General features: G+C 37.5%; 1 protein-coding gene across 1 annotated transcript in view; it reads right to left on the bottom strand.

Annotated features, from left to right (window-relative positions):
* Positions 1-24,022, bottom strand: part of LOC150098250 (semaphorin-2A-like) — a 667,728-nt gene that overhangs the window by 185,880 nt on the left and 457,826 nt on the right. Inside the window, exon 7 of the mRNA XM_090406288.1 lies at positions 21,399-21,520. Within this exon, the coding sequence (XP_090262414.1) occupies positions 21,399-21,520 (122 nt within the window). The remainder of the gene's footprint in view (positions 1-21,398; positions 21,521-24,022) is intronic.

Raw genomic sequence — 24,022 nt, 5'->3', positions numbered from 1 at the left:
TAATTTCACATTGTTGTTGAATAAAATATAGTTGCTTAACCTTTCTGTAAATATTTACTTATTTAAAAAGAGAGAGAGTAGGCCCCCCCCTAGTAATCTGAAAATTAACATGTCAACACACTTCTAATAACTGAATAAATATAACATGTTAGATATATTTCTGTTATAAAGGGATGATAAATTAAAAAGTAATTTATTAGATTAAGAGTTTACGCTTTGCTACATTAAATGAAGGAACAATTTGACATAGTGCACAACAGTGTGAGACAATACCATTAATACTTTTCATTTAAATGTAGTTTTGGACTTAATTCAGATACTCTAAAATTGATTCAGTAAGTGAAATTTTAAAAACTAAGATGGATACTCACTATATATATTATTATGTCTGCATGAAGTAAAGGATCAAATCTGTTGCATCGCTGGTTATCTGGTGAAACACTAGGACAATTAGGAAGTTACTATGAATGTTATTACTTTAATCTTTAACAGTTTACTTTAAATTAAATTCCAACTTTAACAGTTGGAATTGAAAAGGATTTTAAAATGAATAAGCAGAAAGGGAAATGGCCCCAGTCGAGCATGGAGAGATCACATTGAGTGAGTGGTATCAGTGGAACTAGCTGTAGATCCAGAAATGAGCTGTTCTGTTTGTATACAAATGCTAGAAGTATAAGAAACAAGGCAGATGAAATGGTTGCATTAATTGCGCCTAAATTAGAAGAAACACACGTATAAATCACAGTGAAAATTATTTAATTTTAAATATTTCATCCTAAGTATCTTAGGACATCATCAGTACAGTATTTAAACAAAAATTAGGAATAACATTCAGTTAGGGCGCATGATTACAATAGAATCTCATGAAAACGTGCATAACGTGCTAAAGTAGTACAAAAAAAAAACAAAAAAACAAACAAACAAAAAAAAAAAAAAAACCTTTAATTATTTAACACAGTTTTGTATGATAATTCCCATACTTTAGGAATAGTAAGAATGTCGTTGCGGTTTAGGTTTGGTCTGTGTAGCAGGGCTTCAGAACTTTCTTTGTATAAACGTTCATGTTTAAATAAAGATCTATGTAAAAGTTTAGCCTTTTCCCAATGGATCCTATGGTTTGGATTTTCAATTCCGTGTTGAGAGAGGCCAGATTTCTGCGGTTTAAGAAGACGAATGTGGTCTTGATGTTCCGAGATGCGTTTCTGAACAGACCATTGGGAAAAGGCTAAACTTTTACATAGATCTTTATTTAAACATGAACGTTTATACAAAGAAAGTTCTGAAGTCCTGCTACACAGACCAAACTTAAACCGCAACGACGTTCTTACTATTCCTAAAGTATGGGAAATTATCATACAAAACTGTGTTAAATAATTAATGTTTTTTTTTTTTTTTTTTGTACTACTTTAGCACATTATGCACGTTTTCACGAGATTCTATTGTAATCATGCGCCCTAACTGTATGTTATTCCTCATTTTTGTTTAAATACTGTACTGATGATGTCCTAAGATACTTAGGATGAAATATTTACAATTAAATAATTTTCACTGTGGTTTATACGTGTGTTTCTTCTAATTATGAACGCACCACAGGTTTCGTTATTTAAAAAAAAATTAATTGCGTCTGTTCAACCAAAGATTGTTGGAATAGGTGAGACATGGTTGGAAGAGGACGACATCCTGACAGGAATAGAGATGGAAGGGTATGATGTGTTTCGTGAGGATAGAAGGGGTAAAAAGGGAGGCGGAGTGTTATTGATGATAGAGAAAGAGATATGTCCATACAAAGTAGAGATGCAAGACGGAAATAGTGCCAGTGGTTTTGAGGCAGTATGGTGTGAGATAGAGGTGAATGGAATCAAATACTTGGTTGGATGTTGTTATAGACCAGGTAATGTGGATGGTGGTGATAATGAAATGTATAATCAAATTAGTCAAGCAAATAAAAAAAGTGTGGACAGACTTATGTGTTCGTCGAACATGTTGTTTATTATTTTAACGGTATAATAGAACACAGAAACTAAGTAAATAATTAATTTATTAACTTGATGCTGATATTTCGCTGGTATTATAACCAGCATCTTCAGAGCACAAAAACACTGTTTGTCACAATACGCGAGACTAAAACAACATGGTGTACTTAAAATTGTAGCAGCAACACAAAGACTAGAGTCCTGATTTTGGCGCCCCCTATCTGAAAAAAAAAAAAAAAAACGCTATCATATATTACTAGAGTCCTAGAAAAGTGCTAGTTTTTTCTTAATATGACTGTCTCCCAGATCTTCGGCAAGTTAATACAGCCATATTTGTTGAGATTTGGAGTGTGTTTTAGGGCTTCTGTCGCACACCATCATCCTTCTCAACAATATGGCATATTAAAAACGCTAACCCATAGAGCGAGAGCAATCTGTTCAAATGACAAGGCTCTTACTGCTGAACTCACTCACTTACGCCACACCTTCTTGGCCAACGGCTACAATCCACAAAAAATAAACAAAATACTAAACACTCCCAAGAAACCCCTCCCACCATCCACCACAGAGAACTACAACAAAACAGTCACCATCCCTTACATTAAAGGCACATCCGAAAAGATCTCAAGAATTCTCAATAAACATAAACTACGCACTACATTCAGACCATATAGCAAATTAGCCACCCTCATCCGCTCACCCAAGGACAGCATTCCTCCTTTATCACATCCAGGAGTCTACCAAGTACCCTGCTCATGCAATCAAGCCTACTATGGTCAAACAGGAAGAACTGTGAATATCCGCATCAGCGAACATAAACGATACGTCCGGAAATATCATTATGGGAAGTCGGGCCTAGCAGACCATGCTCTGGATACCCCTGCACACAGGATCAACTGGAAAAACACAAAAGTACTACACAGAAACCCATATAAATCAGAGAGATTGTTCTTAGAGGCAACAGAAGCCCTAAAACACACTCCAAATCTCAACAAATATGGCTGTATTAACTTGCCGAAGATCTGGGAGACAGTCATATTAAGAAAAAACTAGCACTTTTCTAGGACTCTAGTAATATATGATAGCGTTTTTTTTTTTTTTTTTTTATTATTATTTTTTTTTTTCAGATAGAGGGCGCCAAAATCAGGACTCTAGTCTTTGTGTTGCTGCTACAATTTTAAGTACACCATGTTGTTTTAGTCTCGCGTATTGTGACAAACAGTGTTTCTGTGCTCTGAAGATGCTTCAGAGCACAAAATATCAGTATCAAGTTAATAAATTAATTATTTACTTAGTTTCTGTGTTCTATTATACCGTTAAAATAATAAACAACAAATAAGAAAAGGGTGATCATTATTGGCGATTGTAATTATTGTAATATAGACTGGAATGATGAGATAGCAACTGGAAGTAAAGAAAATTAGTTTCTTGAGTTTTTGAGAGATAACTACCTCAGACAGTATGTAACAGAGGGCATGGGAGGATTGAGGGTCTTGGATTTGGTCATCTCATCAGAGGATGTAATTATAAATGAGGTGCCAAACCATCCACCAATTGGTGAGAGTGACCATGAGGTGATTACCTGGGTGAATGACAGCAGTGTGAGGACCTCTGTGAGAAAAGGGTATATGTGGAACTACAATGGGGGGGGGTATGAAGAGCTCAGGAGACAGCTTGCGGGTGTAGCATGGAATGAGGAGTTAGCTGGAAAAGAGATCAATGCAGCTTGGGGGATTTTCAAAAACTATCTAGTAGATGTAATGTCTAAGTGTATTCGAAGGGTGAGAAGGTTAAATAAGGTAGGTGTGAGATGGATGAATAAATGGATTAAGCATGCGATACAGAGAAAGAGAGAATTGCTGAGACAGCATAAGAGAAGTGGAAATAACCAATTCCATGAGGTCTACAAAGACCAGGCAAGGAGGGTGACTTGGTTGGTGAGGGTAGCTAAAGAGAGGTATGAACAGCAGTTAGCTAATGAAGCCAAAAAGAATCCTAATGAGTTCTTTTGATATGTAACCAACAAAAGAAAGAATGATTATGAAAGGATGACATTGATTGGAGAAAATGGTATAAAGACAGCTGTTGCAGAATGTGCAGTGGAGATACTTAATGAGCGATTCATAAAGGTTTTTCAATCTTGTGAATGTGACTTCATGGAGAGATTGAGGGCAGCAAATGATGGAGAGGAGAGACTGACTGTAAGTGAACAAGAGGTGTATTGGGAGTTGAGTAAACTAGATGTTAATAATGTTGTGAGACTTGATAATATATCACCATGCATTCTGAATGAAGGAATGTGCCAGGGAGTTGACATCTGTCTTGACATATTTTTTTAATACGAGTCTTGCATTCAGTCAACTCCCTAAGGAGTGGAAGGAGGGCAAGATTGTGCCACTTCATAAAGGAGGTGATCGAACTCAAGCATCAAACTATAGGCCTATCTGTGTGTCAGGTGTTGTGGTTAAATTGTTGGAGAAGCTTGTGAGAACTAGGATCCACAATTGGTTGACAACAATGGTATTATCTTTGATGGACAGCATGGATTTGCTAAAGGGAGGTCATGTTTTAGTAATCTACTTACTTATTACAATAAAGTGACTGCTTCCTTGAACAGAGGAGAAGGATACACAAAAATATACTTAGATTTCGGAAAGGCTTTTGATAGTGTACCTCATGATAAATTGATAGTCAAACTAGAGCAGATGGAGTTGGATATTAGATTAGTGCATTAGATTGGAGACTAGCTATCTAATAGGTATCAACAAGTTGTGTATGGGGGAGCGATATCCAGGAAAAAAAAAGTCACTAGTGGAGTGCCTCGGGGGGTCTGTTTTGGGGCCATTACTGTTTAACTCGTATATTAATGATATAGGTGAAGATTTGGATGGAGATGTTCAGTTGTTTGCAGATGATGACGCAAAGTTAGGACAAACCATGAAGAGTAGCGAAGATGTTGTGGCCTTACAAGAAGACTTGAATAAATTGAGTGATTGGGCATGGGGATGCGAGTTCAATGTTGCAAAATGTAAGATTTTATAATTTGTAAAACAAAGATAGGATGATGAATTTATGCTTTGTGTGGATAGATTGTTGGAAGTAGAGGAAATAAGAGATCTGGGGGTGATAGTGGATAAGGATCTGAAATTTAGGAGACACATAGCCAAAATTGTGAAGACAACACAAAGGCTTCTGGGAATGATGCGGAAGACACTGACATGTAGAAGTAGGGAGATTGTTGTTCTGTTGTACAATATAAGGCTTTGATTAGGCCACACATGGACTACTGTGCCCAGATTTGGTTACCTGGTTTTCAGAAGGATGAAGAGCTGTTGGAAAGGGTCCAAAGGCAATTGACTAAGGTAGTTTCTGACCTCTGGAATGTCGAGTATGAGGAAAGATTGAGAAGATGTAATTTGCAGAGTCTGGTGGGCAGGAGGAAGAGGGGAGATATGATAGAGACCACAAGTTGATAAGCAGTTATAGTATCAATGCTGGAGAAGTTCTACAGAAAATAGTGGGAGATCAGGGGAGAACCAGAGGTAATCCCTGGAAACTGTATAAAGAGCGTGTGAGTAGGGGAGTGAGAGGCAGGATTTTTTCGTGCAGAGTTGTAAATGACTGGAATGACTTGCCTGAGAGTGTGGTGTCTGCAAGGTGTTTGAATGTGTTCAAGGCACGATGAGCTGTGTGTGTGATAAAAGGACCTCCCAGATGAGTCTTTGACTCCATGAGGTCTTGGGGTAATAATAATAATAATCTACTTAATAAATGAGATTTTTCCCCCCAAACTTAAGATGAAGATAAATATTGTCTTCATCTTAATTTTAATTAAACAAATAATTTTAATTATGAATTTAATTCATTTGTTTAATTTATTTACACAAATAATCAGAATGAAAGAGCAATTTGGTTTTAAAACAGCTGTGAACAATTTACATAACTGTTATTTATACATAATAAATATGGCACAAAAATGGAAGTAATGCAGGTCACAAGATATTAAAATATATATAAGTATTAGTAGCAATATTTCATTCATTTCATTGAGAATGCCTTTAGGTTTGCACTATTCAAATTGATCCTTCTTTTTGTATGTTTGTGTGGTATTTTATTAGGATTTTATTGTTTCAGTATTGTATCCAACTATTGTATTCAACATGGTGACTGCCAGTTTTAGCAATTCATCCAAGACTCCTTTCAAAAACACTACAAAAATCTGTTTGAAGACAATAGTACTGTTGGAAATTATAACTCTTGGAACATTAATGGCTTTCCTGTTCATATCCAAGATGGGCTTGACAGCCCCATTACAGCATCTGAAGTTGCCACAGCCTATAAGGAATGCCAGTCAAGAAAATCTCCAGGGCCTGATGGTCTACGGATAGAACTTTATCGTGAGGCCTCGGATTTTATTCTTCCCATTCTAGTTACACTACTTAATTCCTTTCTCTCATCAGGACACATACCAAGTGAATTTGTAGCAAGCCATACTGTCCTCATTCCTAAACCTGATAGAGATCACACGTTAATCAGCAGCTGGAGACCTATTTCTCTATCTAATACCGACTACAAGATATTTTTCCACATTATCAATAACACGCTCAAAGTGGGAATGAAATATATAATTAAAAGTACACAGGTGTATGGAGTACCAGGTCAAGCAGGACAATTTAATCTATTTCTGCTACATGATCTAATCCACTTAGTTAACACGAAAAAGAAGTTGATGGCAGTGCTATCAGTAGACCTTACTCAAGCATTCGATAATGTCCAGCATCCCTTTCTATTCCACATCCTCCAGAAAATTGGTGTAGGTAAAAATCTGCTATCTGTTATCAAAGGAGCCTATGCCAATTCAACAACCGCCTCCTAGTTAATTGGTTCCTGTCAGACCCAGTAAAAATTCAAAAAGGAGTCAAGCAAGGTTGCCCTCTCAGTCCACTGCTCTTTGCATTGGTTCTTGAACCTTTCTTACAATAGGTCAACAATACACATGCTGGAGTATTGTTGTGTGAGGAATAACAGTTACTTCCATTAAAAACGAAAATAAGGTATTAGCATATGCCGATGATGTAGTCGGAACTTTGAAGGATAATGATTCTATATATATATTTTTTGGTATTTCGGAAAAATTCAGAAAAAGCAGTAGATTAATTATTAATGCAGACAAGACAAAATTAAAAGTTTATGGAAAGTGGGATCTTGGAGGCATTCCTTTTGGACTAACCCCAAAGAGAGAACCCCTCATTATACTTGGAATTCCCTTCTCCACTTACCCAATATTACCAGTCCAACAACTTATATACAAGAACTTGGAAATGTTAGAAGACTGGAAAATAGGGTCGCTCTCCTTTTCTTCTAAAGCCACAGTATTCAAAACCATAATCTTTCCTGCTAAGGTGTACATAAGAAATATTACAGACATCACAGAAGCTGAAGAAAAGCAATTATGTAGTAAACCTCTGCAATTTTTTTGGTCTAGCCAATACCAAGAAGTTAAAAAGAATTTCTTCAATTATCAACAAAGCATGGATGATTTTGACTTCCGGTCTTAAAATTCAGCTATTTAAGCAATACAGTTTCAAAAATTCACAAAATATTGCAAACTAATCACACATGTGTAGACCTTCTCTGGTGCTACTTGGGTTTTCATCTTCCCCTGTTTGCAGTTAACGATTATAAAGGTCCAAAAGCTGAGATTGTTCCTGAATATTACAACACTCTGTGCTTAACTCAAGACTGCCAAAACACTCTGGAATTGATATTCTTTCCATTAAAAAAAGTAAAATTTGGTATAAAGAAATCTTTAATCTCTTTCGCTGTGAAGTTCCACAGTTGGATAGTGACAACAATATTTTGTTTCATAACTTGATGAAGTTCCAAGGGTATCTATCCCCTAACAGGAAAGATCTTGCTTGGAGAATTGCATATGGTTGTCTTCCAGTCAATGTCATCAAATGGAGATACTTTAACATCGGAGATCCAATCTGTGACATCTGTTACCAATTAGAAACAGTAGAACGTTCTACAGCTGCCTTCTTGCTCTGCATATTTGGAACAGATTATGTAATGTGTTGGGCATCCCACTATTTACAACAGAACAGGTTATTATTTTACAATACTCACCACCTGTCAGCAATGGGAAGAGAATTTTGATTTTTATAATTAATAAATTACAATACCGTTTATGGAAGGTTAGAAAAAAACATGGATTTGAAAACCAGCAATATGACATCAAAATGTGTTATAATATTGTGTATTGTGGAAATTTTATTGTTCAGTCAAACGTTTTTTGTATTTAGCAAGAAGCATTCTAGGAGATATCAAATTTATCACTAGATAGTGTAGACTACCCACATTATGCAATATTCACCAGTGGGAGATAAAATTCTGTCTATTCTTGCTATGAGAGGTTTTTTTTAAAATAGTTCCATCCACTTAATTCAAAGTAGTCTTATGATGAATTGCAGGTATGACTGGAGAGAAAACCCAGGGCAGAGAAGGCCAACTCAAGGCAGTTAACCCAGATGGGGATAACCACCTGGGTATCAGTCATCTTTGGCTTTAGTTTCAATTAGTTTCTTGATTCTAGTAGCAAGGCTTATACGTTAGTCAGACATAACTGGTGATTAGTTTACGGAATTAACAACGTATATAAAGTATATTAATTAAAGGTAACTTTAATGAATAACTTCTATATTTCGGCAACGTCACATTGCCATCTTCAGGAACATAAAGATATGGTATGTGCACGCAGGCACTAACACAAAGCAAATGAGGAAGAAAGCAAGAAACTAATATTGTTCCTAAAATCCTAATGGTGCCCTCTGGCGGACTAATTTGGTAGTCTTGGCAGTTGGGCTGAAGTTCTCATAATGTAAATCTCCCAAATTTGGGGTAGTTTCATGCACCCAAATTTGTTGAGGTTAGGAACGTTTTTTACAGCTGCTGAAGATTCTTTGAATAATCTTTCGTATTTAAACTTGCTGCGATGAATTATTTTTGTTTTCTTCCAACGAATTTTATGGTGGGTATCTAAGGCATGGTCTGCCAGCCCAGACCGGCTGTACCAGTGGAACTGGATGTAGTCTTTGTGTTCTTAAATCCTGATATTTGCTGTCCTGCCTGTTTGGCCAAAGTAGGACAATTTGCAGCTGCAAGGGACCTGGTATACACCAGGTAGGTCTAGGGGAAGTGGTAGAGCGGATAAGGGATGATAACTTTTTATATGGTTTGTACCAGGAAGTAAGGTCATATTTTTTGAGGATATTGGTTATTTTCTCAGAGGTGCCCTGGATGTAGGGGATGGTGACAGACTTGGTGTAATCTTTAATGTGGAGGGGGGGAGGGGGGTTGTGGCTTACTGGTTTTAGTATTTTTTGGGGGTTATAGCCATTGGCTAAGAAAGTGTTGAGGATATGGTTTAGTTCAGTAGTTAGGGCCTTGTCATCTGAGCAGATTAATTTTGCCCTGTTATATAGTGTTTTTATAACCCCGTATTGTTGTGAGGGGGGAGGACTGCTGGTGAATGTATCTGCCGAAATATAGAAGTTATTCATGAAAGTTACCTTTAATTAATATACTTTATATGCGTTGTTAATTCCGTAAACTAATCACCAGTTATGTCTGACCAACGTATGCCATCGCACGAAAGGCCTGTCAATACGGCAAATTGAGGTTGAAAATATCGAGGCAAATAAATCGTCTGACATTCCTAAAACGCTGCCGGGATAACAAAGTGATCCCTAATTGTGTTAAATTGAAGCACCGTTTTACTTCCGAGAAAGTTCTGCGCATTTATAATCGCACTAGCTTCGCCCTGTTAAGAGAACAAATTACCGCGACGCGAGTTCTCCTGGCCGACGAAAACAAAACCTTATGGGCGCTAGAGGAAGAGCTTTCGGATACACTCGGCCGTGATCTATGGTCGATAGTTCATGACGTCTCGTGTCCATCGGCAAAAAAAGAATTCGAAAAAATACGAAGTCGGCATTTGAAAAAATACGAAAACCTGACAAAGAATTCTACCTCCTTACCACAGCCACCACTCAACACTGTAGTCAACCTCTCGTCGGCAGTTTTAAAGCCTGAAGCGCTCACCACACTTTCACGTGGTCACAATTTCGCCCCAGCTCCTAAAAGAATACCTGCCGAAGAAATCATGATCCAGATAGAACGTGGGAGTCGCAACCTGCCTAACCATATCGCCAACAACGTTAGACTGGATGTAGTCGGTGTTCTCACTAAAGCTAAACCTCCAAAAACCAATTTATCCAAAAACGAATATGCTGCCCTACAAGAATTGAAAAACAACAAAAAAATAGTAATCACCAAGGCGGATAAGGGAAACGCCGCGGTGGTGCTCAATCAAAAAGACTACAAAGGTAAGCTAGCTGCTTTAGTACTAGACCATATGACTTTTCTCCCCATTGAATATAATCCGACCAGCTCTCAGATTAGAACTCTCTACAGACTTCTTAAGAAGGTCACTTCTTGGCCTGTGGAAGTCACCAACAAACTAAAACCTTATAACTCTAGACCCCCCGATTATATGGACTCCCAAAAATACATAAACAAAATGTGCAATTGCGTCCCATAGTGGATGGCATTGATTCCCCCACATATAAATTAGCCAAACATTTAGCCAAAACGCTCACACACTACACTGGCAACACACCATCACACATAAAAAACTCAGCCCACTTTAAAGCCAGTGTAGAAAACCTCTCACTCCAACACACTGACATAATGGTCAGTTTTGACGTCTCCTTCCTATTCACTAATGTCCCACTCAAAGAAACCCTAGAGCTCATCCAAGCCAAGTTTCCTCCCGATATCTCAGCCCTATTTCAGTTCACAATGAACTCAGGCTATTTCGTTTGGCAAGGAAAGTTCTACAAACAGATAGAGGGGACAGCCATGGGTTCACCACTTTCCCCACCCTTGACCAATTTCTTTATGGAGACCTTTGAAGAGAAAGCCTTAAACTCCACCCCACAAAAACCCACTATTTGGCTTCGATATGTGGATGATGTGTTTGCTATTTGGCCACATGGCTCACTCCACTCCTTCCTAACACACTTAAACAACCAACACCCCAGAGTCCAGTTCACCTTAGAAAAAGAGGAAAACAACACCCCTCCCCTTCCTAGACACTTTATTCACTCGCCAGCTTGATGGATCTTTGGTTTTCTCTGTTCACAGAAAACCCACCCATACTGGCAGATACATTCACCGGCAGTCCCACTCCCCCCACCTCACAACAATACGGGGTTATAAAAACACTATATAACAGGGCAGAAATTAATCTGCTCAGATGACAAGGCACTAACTACTGAACTAAACCACATCCTCAACACTTTCTTAGCCAATGGCTATAACCCCCAAAAAATACTAAAACCAGTAAACCACAACCCCCCCTCCACAATAAAGATTACACCAAGTCTGTCACCATCCCCTACATCCTGGGCGCCTCTGAGAAAATAACCAATATCCTCAAAAAATATGACCTTACTTCCTGTTACAAACCATATAAAAAGTTGGCATCCCTTATCCGCTCTACCAAAGACCAACCACTTCCCCTAGACCTACCTGGTGTATACCAGGTCCCTTGCAGCTGCAAATTGTCCTACTTTGGCCAAACAGGAAGAACAACAAATATCAGATTTTCAGAACACAAAGACTACATCCGGTTCCACCAGTACAGCCGCTCTGGGCTGGCTGACCATGCCTTAGATACCCACCATAAAATTCGTTGGAAAAAAACAAAAATAATTCATCGCAGCAAGTTTAAATACGAAAGATTATTCAAAGAATCTTCAGCAGCTCTAAAAAACGTTCCTAACCTCAACAAATTTGGGTGCTTGAAACTACCCCAAATTTGGGAGACTTACATTATGAGAACTTCAGCCCAACTGCCAAGACTACCAAAATTAGCCCGCCAGAGGGCACCATTAGGACTTTAGAAACAATATTAGTTTCTTGCTTTCTTCCTCATTTGCTTTGTGTTAGTGCCTGCGTGCACATACCATATCTTTATGTTCCTGAAGATGGCAATGTGACGTTGTCGAAATATAGAAGTTATTCATTAAAGTTACCTTTAATTAATATACTTTATATGCGTTGTTAATTCCGTAAACTAATCACCAGTTATATTGGTTTCTTGGTTGTTCATCTATATGAGATTGGCGAAAAAGGAAAACTGACAGCCTTTGGCTATATAATGATATATAGCCAAATCTAACTACTCTAGGCCTATGATGAGTAACCCTTTGCTTTTTCACCTCAATAAAGGTCGAAACTGGTTGGAAGCTTGGGTTATGAATGGCAATGCTGCAGCCTATGAAGTTTTAACTGAGGCTTGGCTGTTGCTGTTATCCAGGTCCTGGGTGGGGGGTAATGAATGGCAATGCTGTAGTTCATGAAGTCAACTGAGGTGCGGCTGTTGCCGTTACCTGCCAGATGAAATATGAGCGGCGCTGCTCGGTGGTGGGATGAGCCTCCCATGGGGTAGAGCTAATGCCGAGAGTTCTTCTCAGTGGCAGAGCCAGCCTGTTACTGGAGGGAACAAAGCTGAGTTTTTGATCCTGCGGGTTGCTCATTTGTTGGGTGATCCGGGGAATCTCACAAGTTTTTGGAGAGATAACCCTGCACTTAGACAGGGGAAACCAGTCTGGGTAGTGACCCTTCCCATAATGCATAACCTTATGCATGTCCACAAGGAGATATGCTTTGCATTATGGGATACTAAGGAAAGTGATGAGAACTTACTCCACCTTTGCCACAAGTTGCCCCAGTCCTGAAGATACTTCAGGTGCAAACGTTGTTTGCTTACACTTGGATAAAGGATTAAACTAAATATATAATTTATAGTCTAACCAAGTGGAAAAATCTTCCAACATCTTTCTCTAATCCAGAGTAAGGTAATAATAAGGTGTGACACCTTTTGGCAACTGGCATACGGAAATATGAGTTTTGCATTGCTTCAACCTTGATATCACCTCTGGGTCTGGCTTCCACCGAAGAGACCTCAATAAAGGTCGAAACCGGTCTGCGTAGTGACCCTTCCCATAATGCATAGCATTATACATGTCCACACATCTCCTTGCGGACATGTGCTTTGCATTATGGGATACTAAGACAAGTGTTGTGAAGTCAGTCCACCATTGTCACGAGTTGTCCCAGTCCTGAAGATACTTCAGGCGCAAACTTTATTTGCTTATACTTGGATAAAGGATTAAACTAAATATATAATTTATAGTCTAACCAAGTGGAAAAAACTTCCAACATCTTTCTCTAATCCAAGATAGACACCTGGGAAACTGAATGGAGAAAGTTTGTCTTTAAGTGAGTAAAGGAAGGTAAACATCCTTCTGAAAGGACACTGCAATATTAAGAAGCCTTAGAACTTTAGCAAATACATTCAGAAATTCATTTAATATATGAAAGTGGAATCCAAGAGATATCTTCAGGAGATCTAGAGACTGGTAGCTTAAAGTTGTGAAAAGCTTTCTTGTTAAAGGATGCATTAAAACCATTTTTCATAAATGCAGATTTGATATAATTCAATTCTTGTTGTAGAAGGTCTTCAGTGGGACATATATTATGAGCATGATGTAAAAAGGTCTTAATGGTTACATCTTTTTGACTGGGATGATAATGAGAAGTAGCATGGTATTCAAAAAGAATAGCTAGAAGCTGTAAATGATGGGAAAACACTGCTTAAGGCTCCAGTAGATAACAAAGTCAGAGAGAATAAAAGATAAAGCATGTTCTAGTGGTTTCCAACTAAAACCACTATGACAGATGTTGGAAAGCCACTGCTTGTATTTTAACAGGCCTTAGTGGAAAGGGAAAGAATGATGGATGCCACTTCAGGGGAAAATCTCCCACAGAAGTGGCCTGTAATTTGGAATTTGTACAAAGTTCATAAATGGAAAGAAGTTTCTTGAGCAGAAAACAATGCCAAGATTTTTAGAGGCAGAAAATCTACTAATGTGATTTGTTCATTCACTAAAAACATAGAGAATATCAGTCCAAGAAAAGATATCTAAGTTAGTCTAATAATCTGGGTACAATCAAAAGTAAAGTGTGTGTGTGTGTGCGCGCGTGCATGTGTGTGTGTGTGTGTGTGTGTGTGTGTGTGTGTGTGTGTGTGTGTGTGTGGGAAAGAAGACAGAATTGTGCTTCCCACTGATGAAAGATTAGAAGATCTATGTTTAAGGTGCCAGAGATAGAAGATTTTATGTATTGCAAACAACTGAGATGTTTATGTATTGCAAGTTCTGTTAAATGAGTAGGTCCTGTCCAACTTCTCACTTGTGAGGCATTTAATAATGACCTATGCATGAGAATTCCCCTGCATAAAGTAAACTCAATAGTGCCAGTTTACATGGCCCATGAATTTTAGAATTTCTTTAATGGTAGAACTGATTAACATAATGAGTTAATTTCTGGCATTGAGACCACATATTTCTAGACAGAAATATATTTTATTAAAATAAACAATACAACCTGGCAAGTTTTGTAAGCCGTTGGAATTGCATCATCAGGAGTACAAGATTTGCTTAAAAAGTCTAGAAAAAATTAATTACACATAACAGATTTTTTAAAAACTAATGTGCAAGCAATTCAAACAATGCTAGTTGTTGTGGTCATGTTCTGTGGCATAAAGTGTGTCATATCCCAGTTCTGCAGTTGTCAGATTTTGATCAATGCAAACCAACCTTGGTGCAGGATTAAATCTTTTTTCTTCTTCAGATATTTTGAGAAGGATGTGAAGGAACAGTAATTTTCTGTGATCTTCCAGTTTAAGAATGCATTTTATGTTTAGGTGCAAACTGTTCAGATAATCTTTAAACTGCTTTAAGTCTTCTTGATCAAATAAGTTCTTCCTGACCAAATAATGAAAATGTCATCAACTACTGGTTTATGATATTTTTCAATAGCATTCTTTGAGAAATTTTCCATAAAGAGATTTGCTAGGACTGGCAACACAGATGGAGGGAACCCATGGTAAGTGCTAAATCAAATTCCATTTAGACAGAGAAAAATCTATAGGAGAACAGAAATGATAATTTTAAAAGTATTGCAGCCACTAGATTTGAACTTTCAAAAACTGATCAGGATATGCTCTCTGTGCACATGGAATTAGCAACACTGCTACAAGCAGAATTATGGGACATTGTAGACCCACTTATATCCAATGAAGCCTAATCTTTTTTCAATAGTAAGAAATGCAATTTAAACAGAAAATATTCAGTTGGCTACAGCAGAAAAAGTAAATACATAAAAAATCTGGAGTATTCGAAAGTCGTAATTAATCTGTTTTCTCAAGCTTTATCTTTAGCTAAAAGGTTTTCTTAGGTTTTAACTTTGCCTTATCTCCAGAGAATATCCCAAAAGTGAACATCATAGCAGGCATATAGAAGTGATTTATATCATCTTCCAAGAGATTCTGCTAAATTCAAACTTCAGCAATGTTACTCAGAACTAAATTAGCACTGAGAAATATCCTCAAATCAGAATTAAGGGCTCTCAAAGAATTGTAAAAAACAAAAATATCATGATAGTCAAAGCAGATAAAGGAAATGCAACAGTGGTGATGAATATGGATGAACACAACAAAAATGAACAACTCACTACAAGATTCCAATACCAATGCAGCCTAGATTGGGATCTTACATGGTATATACATAATAAAACCAATGATGTAATTAAAAAGTTATATAATATGCTAGAAGAACTGAAGACATCTCTAACACCAAAACACCTTTTAGTCCCAAGAATTTATAAAGCATCAAAAATCCATAAACCAGATATTCCATTATGTCCTATTGTAGATGGGAGAGATTTTCTAACCTCAAGCTTAGCAAAATATCTGTTAAGCCTGGTAGTCCCATACAAAAGAAAGACAGAAGGAATTCAAGGTCAAAGAGTTTTAAACCCAGTTATAGTGTCAGAGGGAATTTCTGTCTTCAGTTGGTGACAGTGATCATATTGTACTGACCTGGGATATGGCTAAGTATATGTATGTTCCATTCAGCAGGAAATTATGACAAACCAAGGCATATACTAGGTCCTGTTCCACTGTATCAGTTGCTAGATGGGAAGATATCAACAGTGCTTAGGATTTATTTAAAAACACTTAAATGATGCAATAGTGGAATATTTCTCTGGGATTTGAAAGATACAAGGGGTCGCGAATAGCTGGTGACCATTTTACTTTAATTCCGTTATTGTTTGTTGTCATCTACGAATAATTTATACTGAGTGCTGTGATAAAAAATCCCATCCCGTCAGTTGTGAGGTTCATGATGTGATGCAATTTTTATTGGTAAAAAAATAATAGTGCTGCAGAAATTCACTAACAACCATGTAAGGTTTATGGGCCTAACTAATGAGTGACAGTAAGGTCGGGCAATGGTGTCGTTTCCACCAAATCATGTCACTACACTTGGCCAGTCACTGCGCTCTTCATGAACACTGTTGCACCCTTCTTCAAACAAATATACCATTGCCTAACCTTACTGTCACTCATTATGTTAGGTCCATAAACCTTACACCGTTGTTGGTGAATTTCTGCAGCACTATTATTTTTCACTAATAAAACCGCATCACACAATGAACCTCGCAACTGGCAGGATATTTTATCACAGCACTCATTATAAATTATTTTTAGAAGACAACAAATAATAACAGAATGAAAGTAAAATGGCCATCAGCCACATCAACAGATCTTACTTTCTGGATGCACCTTGTAAATATGGGAGAAGTGAAATAGATGTGTAGTCTTATTAAGTGAGAGATATTTAAGAAAAAGATGATGTAGAAGGAATAGTATATTCCTAAGGTGATGTTAGATATGAAAATGATAAGGTCCAAGTCAGAAGAATTACAACAATTGTACAGAAAGCTAAGTGTGAGTATGAAATAAAACTGGCAATACAAACTAAAGAAAAACTCAGAAGAATTCTATCATTATGTTGCAAGTAAAAGAAAGAATGAACGTGAAAGATTAACTCTCCTGAATGTAGACAATATGTGGGTAGCAGATGGAGTAGAGATTGTTCAACTAACTGGCACTCACTTTGCTAACATCTCAACCTGGTGTCTTCTACAAAGGATGAAGGAACTCAAGGTGTATGAGGATGAGCTACAGATGTTGTATAAAATGAATAAGAATTCAACAGCAGGGACTGATGGAATATCAGCAAGGATGCTAAAAGAGTGTTCAGATGAACTGGTTGTGATGAACTCTGACTAGGATGTATAAATTGGGTCTCAGAACATGTAAGATTCTACAGGAGCAGAAAGAATGTATGATGATCTCATTGTACACTGATAGTACAAAGACTTATATGTCTAACTATCAACCTATTAGTATTTCTGGAGTGGTGGTGAAGATTCTGAAAAGGCTGGTAAGAGATCGTCTCATGCTTGACAGTGAATCTATACCTTGCAATGAACAGCAGGGGAAGTTCATGTTTGAGTAACTTGCTCACATTTGATAATAATGCTATGGTAGAGTTAGACAGGGGAAATGAATATGTGATACTTCTGGACTGTGATAAAGCTTTTGAGATACAGCATGAAGGCTGTTGCATAAGTTGCAGGATATGGGATTGGATTATGAACTATAATGTTGGATAAAAAAGGATGGCTGTCTGGCAGATATCAAAAAGTGGAGTATGGGGGGATGTGAGTCTGCAAGATTTAAGGTGACCAGTAGTCTACCATAGGGATCAGTCCTTGGTCCACTGTTATTCAATCTTTACATTAATGACACCAGGAAGGATTTCACAAGAAAAATACAGATATTTGCTGATGAAGCAAAGTATAGGTGTGTAATCAGGAATGAGACTGACATGTAGTATTTGCAGAATGATTAGAATAAGCTGGAATTGTAGACATGTGAAAAGGGCTGTCAGTTTAATGTTATTAAATGTCAAGTTGTGCATTTTGGTGTAATGAGATATCCAATGGCATATTGATACTTTACTTGGTCTAGCTCTCAGAGGCACTCCTTGGTGATTTTTGCAATGCTAATGAGTCAAGCCACTATTAAGTGTCCTGTTGCGTACAGAATCAATCAGGTCAGGTGAGATGAGTTTAGGGGAAAGGATTTTTTTGACTTTTAAACAGTCTATATTATTCCAGAGTGCTCTCTTCCTGGAATCTTTTCTTTTAAAAAGATACACGTGTCATAGAGGATTCTCATCATGACAAAGAGAACTGAACCCAGGTCTCAAAAAAATTTTGTTCTATCTATATGAGCTTTTTCAATTGAAGGTGAGTTAGCTGATCTCATATGGAGGTAGCAGGGTTTTTCTCTTGGAAATTCTGGTTTTTCATCCCACATACAGGCAAATCAGCCATTGAGAACACACAATATACAGCTTCCAAAAATACTATTTGTGCTGGTTATGGGTGGCATTTTGTGTTGATGGTGATCAGTGGCGCACCCAGGGAGGGGGACAAGGGGCCCAGGCCCCTCCAAAAGAAAAAGGAAAAAACACTAGAAAATTTTCCAAAAATCTTTTCCTAATTAAAATACATTTTTTTATTTATGTTGCATCGTGTCTTCTATTTCTATACTACTTATGAATTAGTGATCATTGCAGATGCTCAGTCATAGGTCATATGAGATGCATGGTGTGTATTCTCAAATCGTCTACTCAACTTCCCCCCCCCCCAAAAAAAAGTGATTAAATCCTGAGTGCGCCACTGATGGTGATAGTGTTATAGCTGGAGGATTAAGTAGGGAAGACGGTGAGTTGAATGTAGTGGAGCAGTGTGCCCTCCACAATAAGTTCTTGGCCACCCTGGAGGCATCATGTAATAACAATAATATATTAATGGAATAATGCTAGAAGATGATGACCAGGATGAACATTGGCATGTAAAGATGATGCTCATCCTGGTTCATCAATGTTCAATTTTGTAATGAAACAAAATTGCTTCCTTAGAAGCTATTTTGTCTCATTACACGGTTTTGATATGGCATCATCTGGACTACTGTGCAGAGATATGGTCTCATGGTTTTGAAGGTGCAGATACAGAGAAGAGAGTGTTAAAGATGATATTGGGACTGTGGAATGCAGATTATGAGAAGAAGAAAGTAGGATATATGATAGAGGCCTACAAAATTTTAAAAGGACCATACATACTAGTAGATGGATTTTTTTCATTTTATGGAGGATGGGGGAACATCCTGGAAGTTGAGTATGAATATAGTCAACAAATGGGTGAGAGCTAGGCTTTTTCCTTTCAGAGAAGTGCATGTTTGAAACAGCTTGTCTTTAGATGTGGTGAGTGCTGATAGTCTGAATGAATTCAAGAGAAGGTATCTCTTGAATTCATTAAATCACTCACACAGGTGGTATGAGTGATTTGTGGCCTCCATTGATGAGCCCCTGACTTCCTGGAGGTCTCTTCTAATAATAATAATAATATTCTTTATAAAGTTTTTCCATGGCTTTTTACATGGTTATTTAGCTACTTTTATACATTGTTTCACTTTCTCACACTGAGGCCAGTGTAGTTATGTCTGTTAGATGCATTAATGTGCATTCTTATAGTCAGTTACAGCCTGTTTTGAGGGATGAAAAACAAGTTTCTAGGAACAATTTAGCAATTATTTGAGCTCAATGACCATGGGGTTATGGCTATAATTATTTTTTTGTGAGACTGTAGAAGTCTCCCAAAATATGGAAAAAGTCATGCACTTCTTGTAAACTACTTAACTTTCAGTATTTAAGCTTCCTAATACACACACACATATGAGGGATTGTATTAGGAAGTCTGTGAAATTGATTCCATTTCACTAATTTATTGAATTAGTGAAAGGGAATGAGATAAAGCATGGTGACCCATTAATAATGTTAAAAAAAGACTGCCATTACTGTGTGGTGCTACTTTTGTCTCACAGCTAATTCCATTTGCAAAATGGCAGCTACTGTGCAAGTGTGGTCCAAAACAGGTGTCTGTGAAGTTATTCATTTTTTGCAAGTAAAAGGGGCTTTGCTAAGTGACATTCACTGTGAACTGATTGCCGTTATGGTGAAAAGGTGATGTTAAAGAAGCAGGTAGATTTTGGTGCAATGAATTTAAAGCAGGCTGGGGTGACATTGAAGATTGACATCAGGTGGGCATACCTTCGTCGAGCAAGACAGAAGGTATTTCACAAATTAAGGACATTGTTCTTGAAGACCAGTGAGTGAAACTGCATAAATTGCACAAGTGGTGAACTTGAGCAAATCCACTGTTTACGAAATTGTTCACAATGTCCTTGGCTTTCAAAAGGTGTGCCCTTGCTGGGTGCCCCAACAATTGTCAGAGGAGCACAAGGCAACATGCATGGGGGATATGTCTGGAGGATGTGATACAGTGACAAAGGCGAAGATTTTCTTGCTCATCTAATCACAAGAGACGAAATGTGGGCTCATCGCTTTACCTTGGAAAGCCAACATCCATGACCTGGAAACATTTACAATCTCCTGTGTGCAAAAAATTCAAAACTGTTCCCATTGTCGAAAAGTCACGGCCACAGTGTTTTGGGATTACCAAGGCATTCTGTTGGTGGATTTCTTGCCAAAAGGGACGAACAATCAATGCAGAGTTTTAGGATGCAACATTAGACAAACTGAAAGCCAACATTCGATGCAAATAATCAAGATGCCTGACCAGTGGAGTGATTCTGGTGCATGACAACGTTACTCCATATAGACTGCGCACACCACTTGGAGGTGGTTGTGCTGTAATCACTGGGAAACTTTGCCACATCATCTGTACAGCCCAGACTTAGCAGCTTCAAGACTTTCATTTGTTTGGCCCACTCAAGAAACACCTTTCTGGAAGGCATTTCACTATGTATGAGGAAGTTCATTAGGCAGTTCAATGTTGGTTTCTGGGTGGGGGCATGGACTTCTTCAATACTGGTATTGATAAACTGATCTTTGTTGGGACAAGTACATCAATAAATTTGAAGACTTTGTGGGGAAGTAGTGCATGTTTACTTATTCTTGGTGTATAATTTCAACTTCCCATTATTAAACATCATCAAGAAAAAAAAAAAGTGTTACCTTACTTTTTGGAAACCCCTTGTGTGTGTATATATATATACATAAAGAACATCAATTCAGATATGTGATAGACACAAAAGGAAAAACATCTCTTCGTTTCCAATTAAATCTTCAACTGCATACCTACAAACTGAATTCTGCAATTCTAATTAAACTCTGAGTATATATTATTAAGGATTCTAACTTCAAGAAATTTTTTAGCTCAAATTATTCTAATATGAATTATGAAACTATTATGCATATTTTTTATCCTAGAAATGTTAATAAACTACTGAGGAAGAAATTCAGCAATATAATTAACTCATTTCAGTGAAAATACTGTTAAATAATTAATATTTACCTTGCACACTCTTGCTACCCTGGAATATATATTTTTTCCACAGTTTATATATTCTACAGCACTTTCACGAAAAAAGAAATAGACATAGTCTCCAATGTCATAAGATCCCACAAAATGTGGTTCTGAAATATGTACAATATATATATAAATATAGAGACAGGTTGAAAATTTCATGTACTAATAATTTCTCATTAAATGGTGCAATACAACTGAATTTTAATTTTAAAAAATTCAACTAATAAAATTAGACAATATTAAACATAACTAATTTTAATATATTATTATTGTTATTATAATACATTTATTTATGGGGAACTCATCCACAAGAGGTTGGTAGACGTATTATTAGTTTTCTTATACAGTTTCTACCCTGTGTGATGACCAGGTTAAAGAATAGTCACAATGTTACAATGTTGTAATCAAAGTTACAATGCATGTTGTAAAAGGTGACTAAAATGTCGCCTTTTACAACATGCATTGTTGTACATTTTACAACATGCATTGCAACGCCTGGCTATACCCCCCCCAGTCCTGGGGGGGGTATAGCCAGGTTCCTTCTTATAAGGTTGGGCACAGGGCTAACAACCCTGTCCTGCAAAAACTCAACTTGTTACAAAAGTCAAAAGGAAAATTACCCGGATGGACTTCATGGAATGACCTGGACAATGGAAAAAGGATTACGAATAATGATTTGGAAGCTGGAATGTCTTGAGCCTGAACAGACCAAGAGCAGTGAAGAGAGTGTGTGAGGAACTACAGAGATACAGAGTGAGGATAACAGCATTGCAGGAGGTGCGATGGAAAGGAAGTGGCATATTTGATACCAGAACACATACTATTTTATACAGTGAAGGAGATCAAAAAGCCTTTGGTACTCTATTCTTGGTTGATGAAAAATGGAAACACTTGGTTCTTGATTTTAGACTGGTTAATGAATGACTTTGTGTACTGAGAATAAAGTTTAAGATGTTCAATATTTCATGATGTTAAAATGGTTCCAGGAGATATGAATGCCAAAATAGGAAAGGAAGAAACCTTCTGACCAACAACTGGAAGATATAGTGCACATGAAGAAAATAATGGAAATGGCACAAGACTAATTGATTTTACAAGTGGCAAAAATATTACCATATGTACAACTTGTTTTCCACATAAAAAAGTGCATAAAGTTACCTGGAGATTGGCAGATGGAATAACAGAACATCAGGTAGATCATGTGATGATTGATAGACAGCATGCAACAGACATCGTTGATGTAAGAAGTTTTAAGGAGGGGATTGTGATACGAATCATTATTTGTTAAGAATTAAATATAAACAAAGAATAAAAATTAATAAGGTGGATAGAGGAAGGAGAACACCAAGATATGAAGTCCAAAAATTAAAAGATGGAAAAATAAGACAAAAATATGTTGAAATATTGAGAGAAGAAATAAATGAAGAGAATGAATATGCTGGTGATATGACTATAGATAAAAAATGAGAAAGGATCAAGAATAAAATTACCAAAGTGGCTGAAGAAGTTTTGGGATTTAGAAACAATGATAAATGAAATGAATGGGATGATTTGGAATGTAGAAAATGTGTTGAAGACAGAATGGAAAACACAAGCAAATGAGAATGAATACAGGGGGTCCTCGACCTACATCGTCCTTGACATGCGTCATTTCGACTTTACGACGGTAATCCCATAAATAATTTTAAAAATAAATTTCGACTTGAAGCAGCGCAATGTAAAATTCAAACGTCGCGGGCGAACTTGTTTCTGAGCACGGTGGAAGAATATGCCGTTACGTGCCGTTTGTTTGGGAGAGGTGGCATCGCTTGGGTCTCAGCATACACTTTTCGGGTATCGCGTGCTTTGTTTACATTCGCTCTCTCACTTTTGTGTTTTTTTTTTGTGACTTTTACCCTTCAATATGGCTCCCAAACGTAAGGCAGACTCTTCCGATGGCAGTGTGTCGAAGAAAAGGAAAGCCATTACATTAGACATTATTAAAAGGACAAAAAAGGGAGAAATGCCAACGAACATCGGCTGTGCGTTGAACTTAAGTTGTACCACAGTCGGGACTATTATCAAGGATAAAGTTCCTTGATAATAGTCCCGACTGTGGTACAACTTAAGTTCAACGCGCGCATCCTTGAACACGTGAAAGGATTGGCGCCCATGAAATCGACTGTGATTATGAAAAAACATAGTAGGCTCATGATTGAGATGGAAGGGCTTCTTGTTCTTTGGCTGGAAGACCAGCATCAATGCCATATCCCAATTAGCCTCATGTTAATTGAAGAAAAGGCGAAAAGATTGTTCGAGGCATTGAAAAGTGAAAGGGGGAAAACAAGTGCAGATGAAGAGTTTAATGCTAGTAAAGGTTGGTTTATGCAGTTTAAGGCTCAGGGCAATTTACATAACCTTAAGGTGCAAGGTGAAACTGCTAGTGGTGATGATAAAGCAGCTAGTGAGATTCCCGAGGAGAAGAGGGAGATATACGAGGAGAAGAAGATGGTATCATTCCAGACTAGCCTGGAACGTTTTTTCACGAAGGTAGTTGAGGTACCAGCAGGTTCTGGTACCTCAACTGTCTCTTCAGTTCCTCTTCCAGCCTCTCCATCTTCTTCAGTTGT

This window comes from Typopeltis vanoorti, chromosome 16 (genome assembly GCF_054136105.1).
Source record: "Typopeltis vanoorti isolate ZY-2024b chromosome 16, IOZ_Tvanoo_1.0, whole genome shotgun sequence".
Lineage (NCBI taxonomy): Eukaryota > Metazoa > Arthropoda > Arachnida > Uropygi > Thelyphonidae > Typopeltis > Typopeltis vanoorti.
The sequence above is the reverse complement of the archived record's forward strand: the minus strand, read 5'-3'. Positions and strand labels throughout refer to the sequence as shown.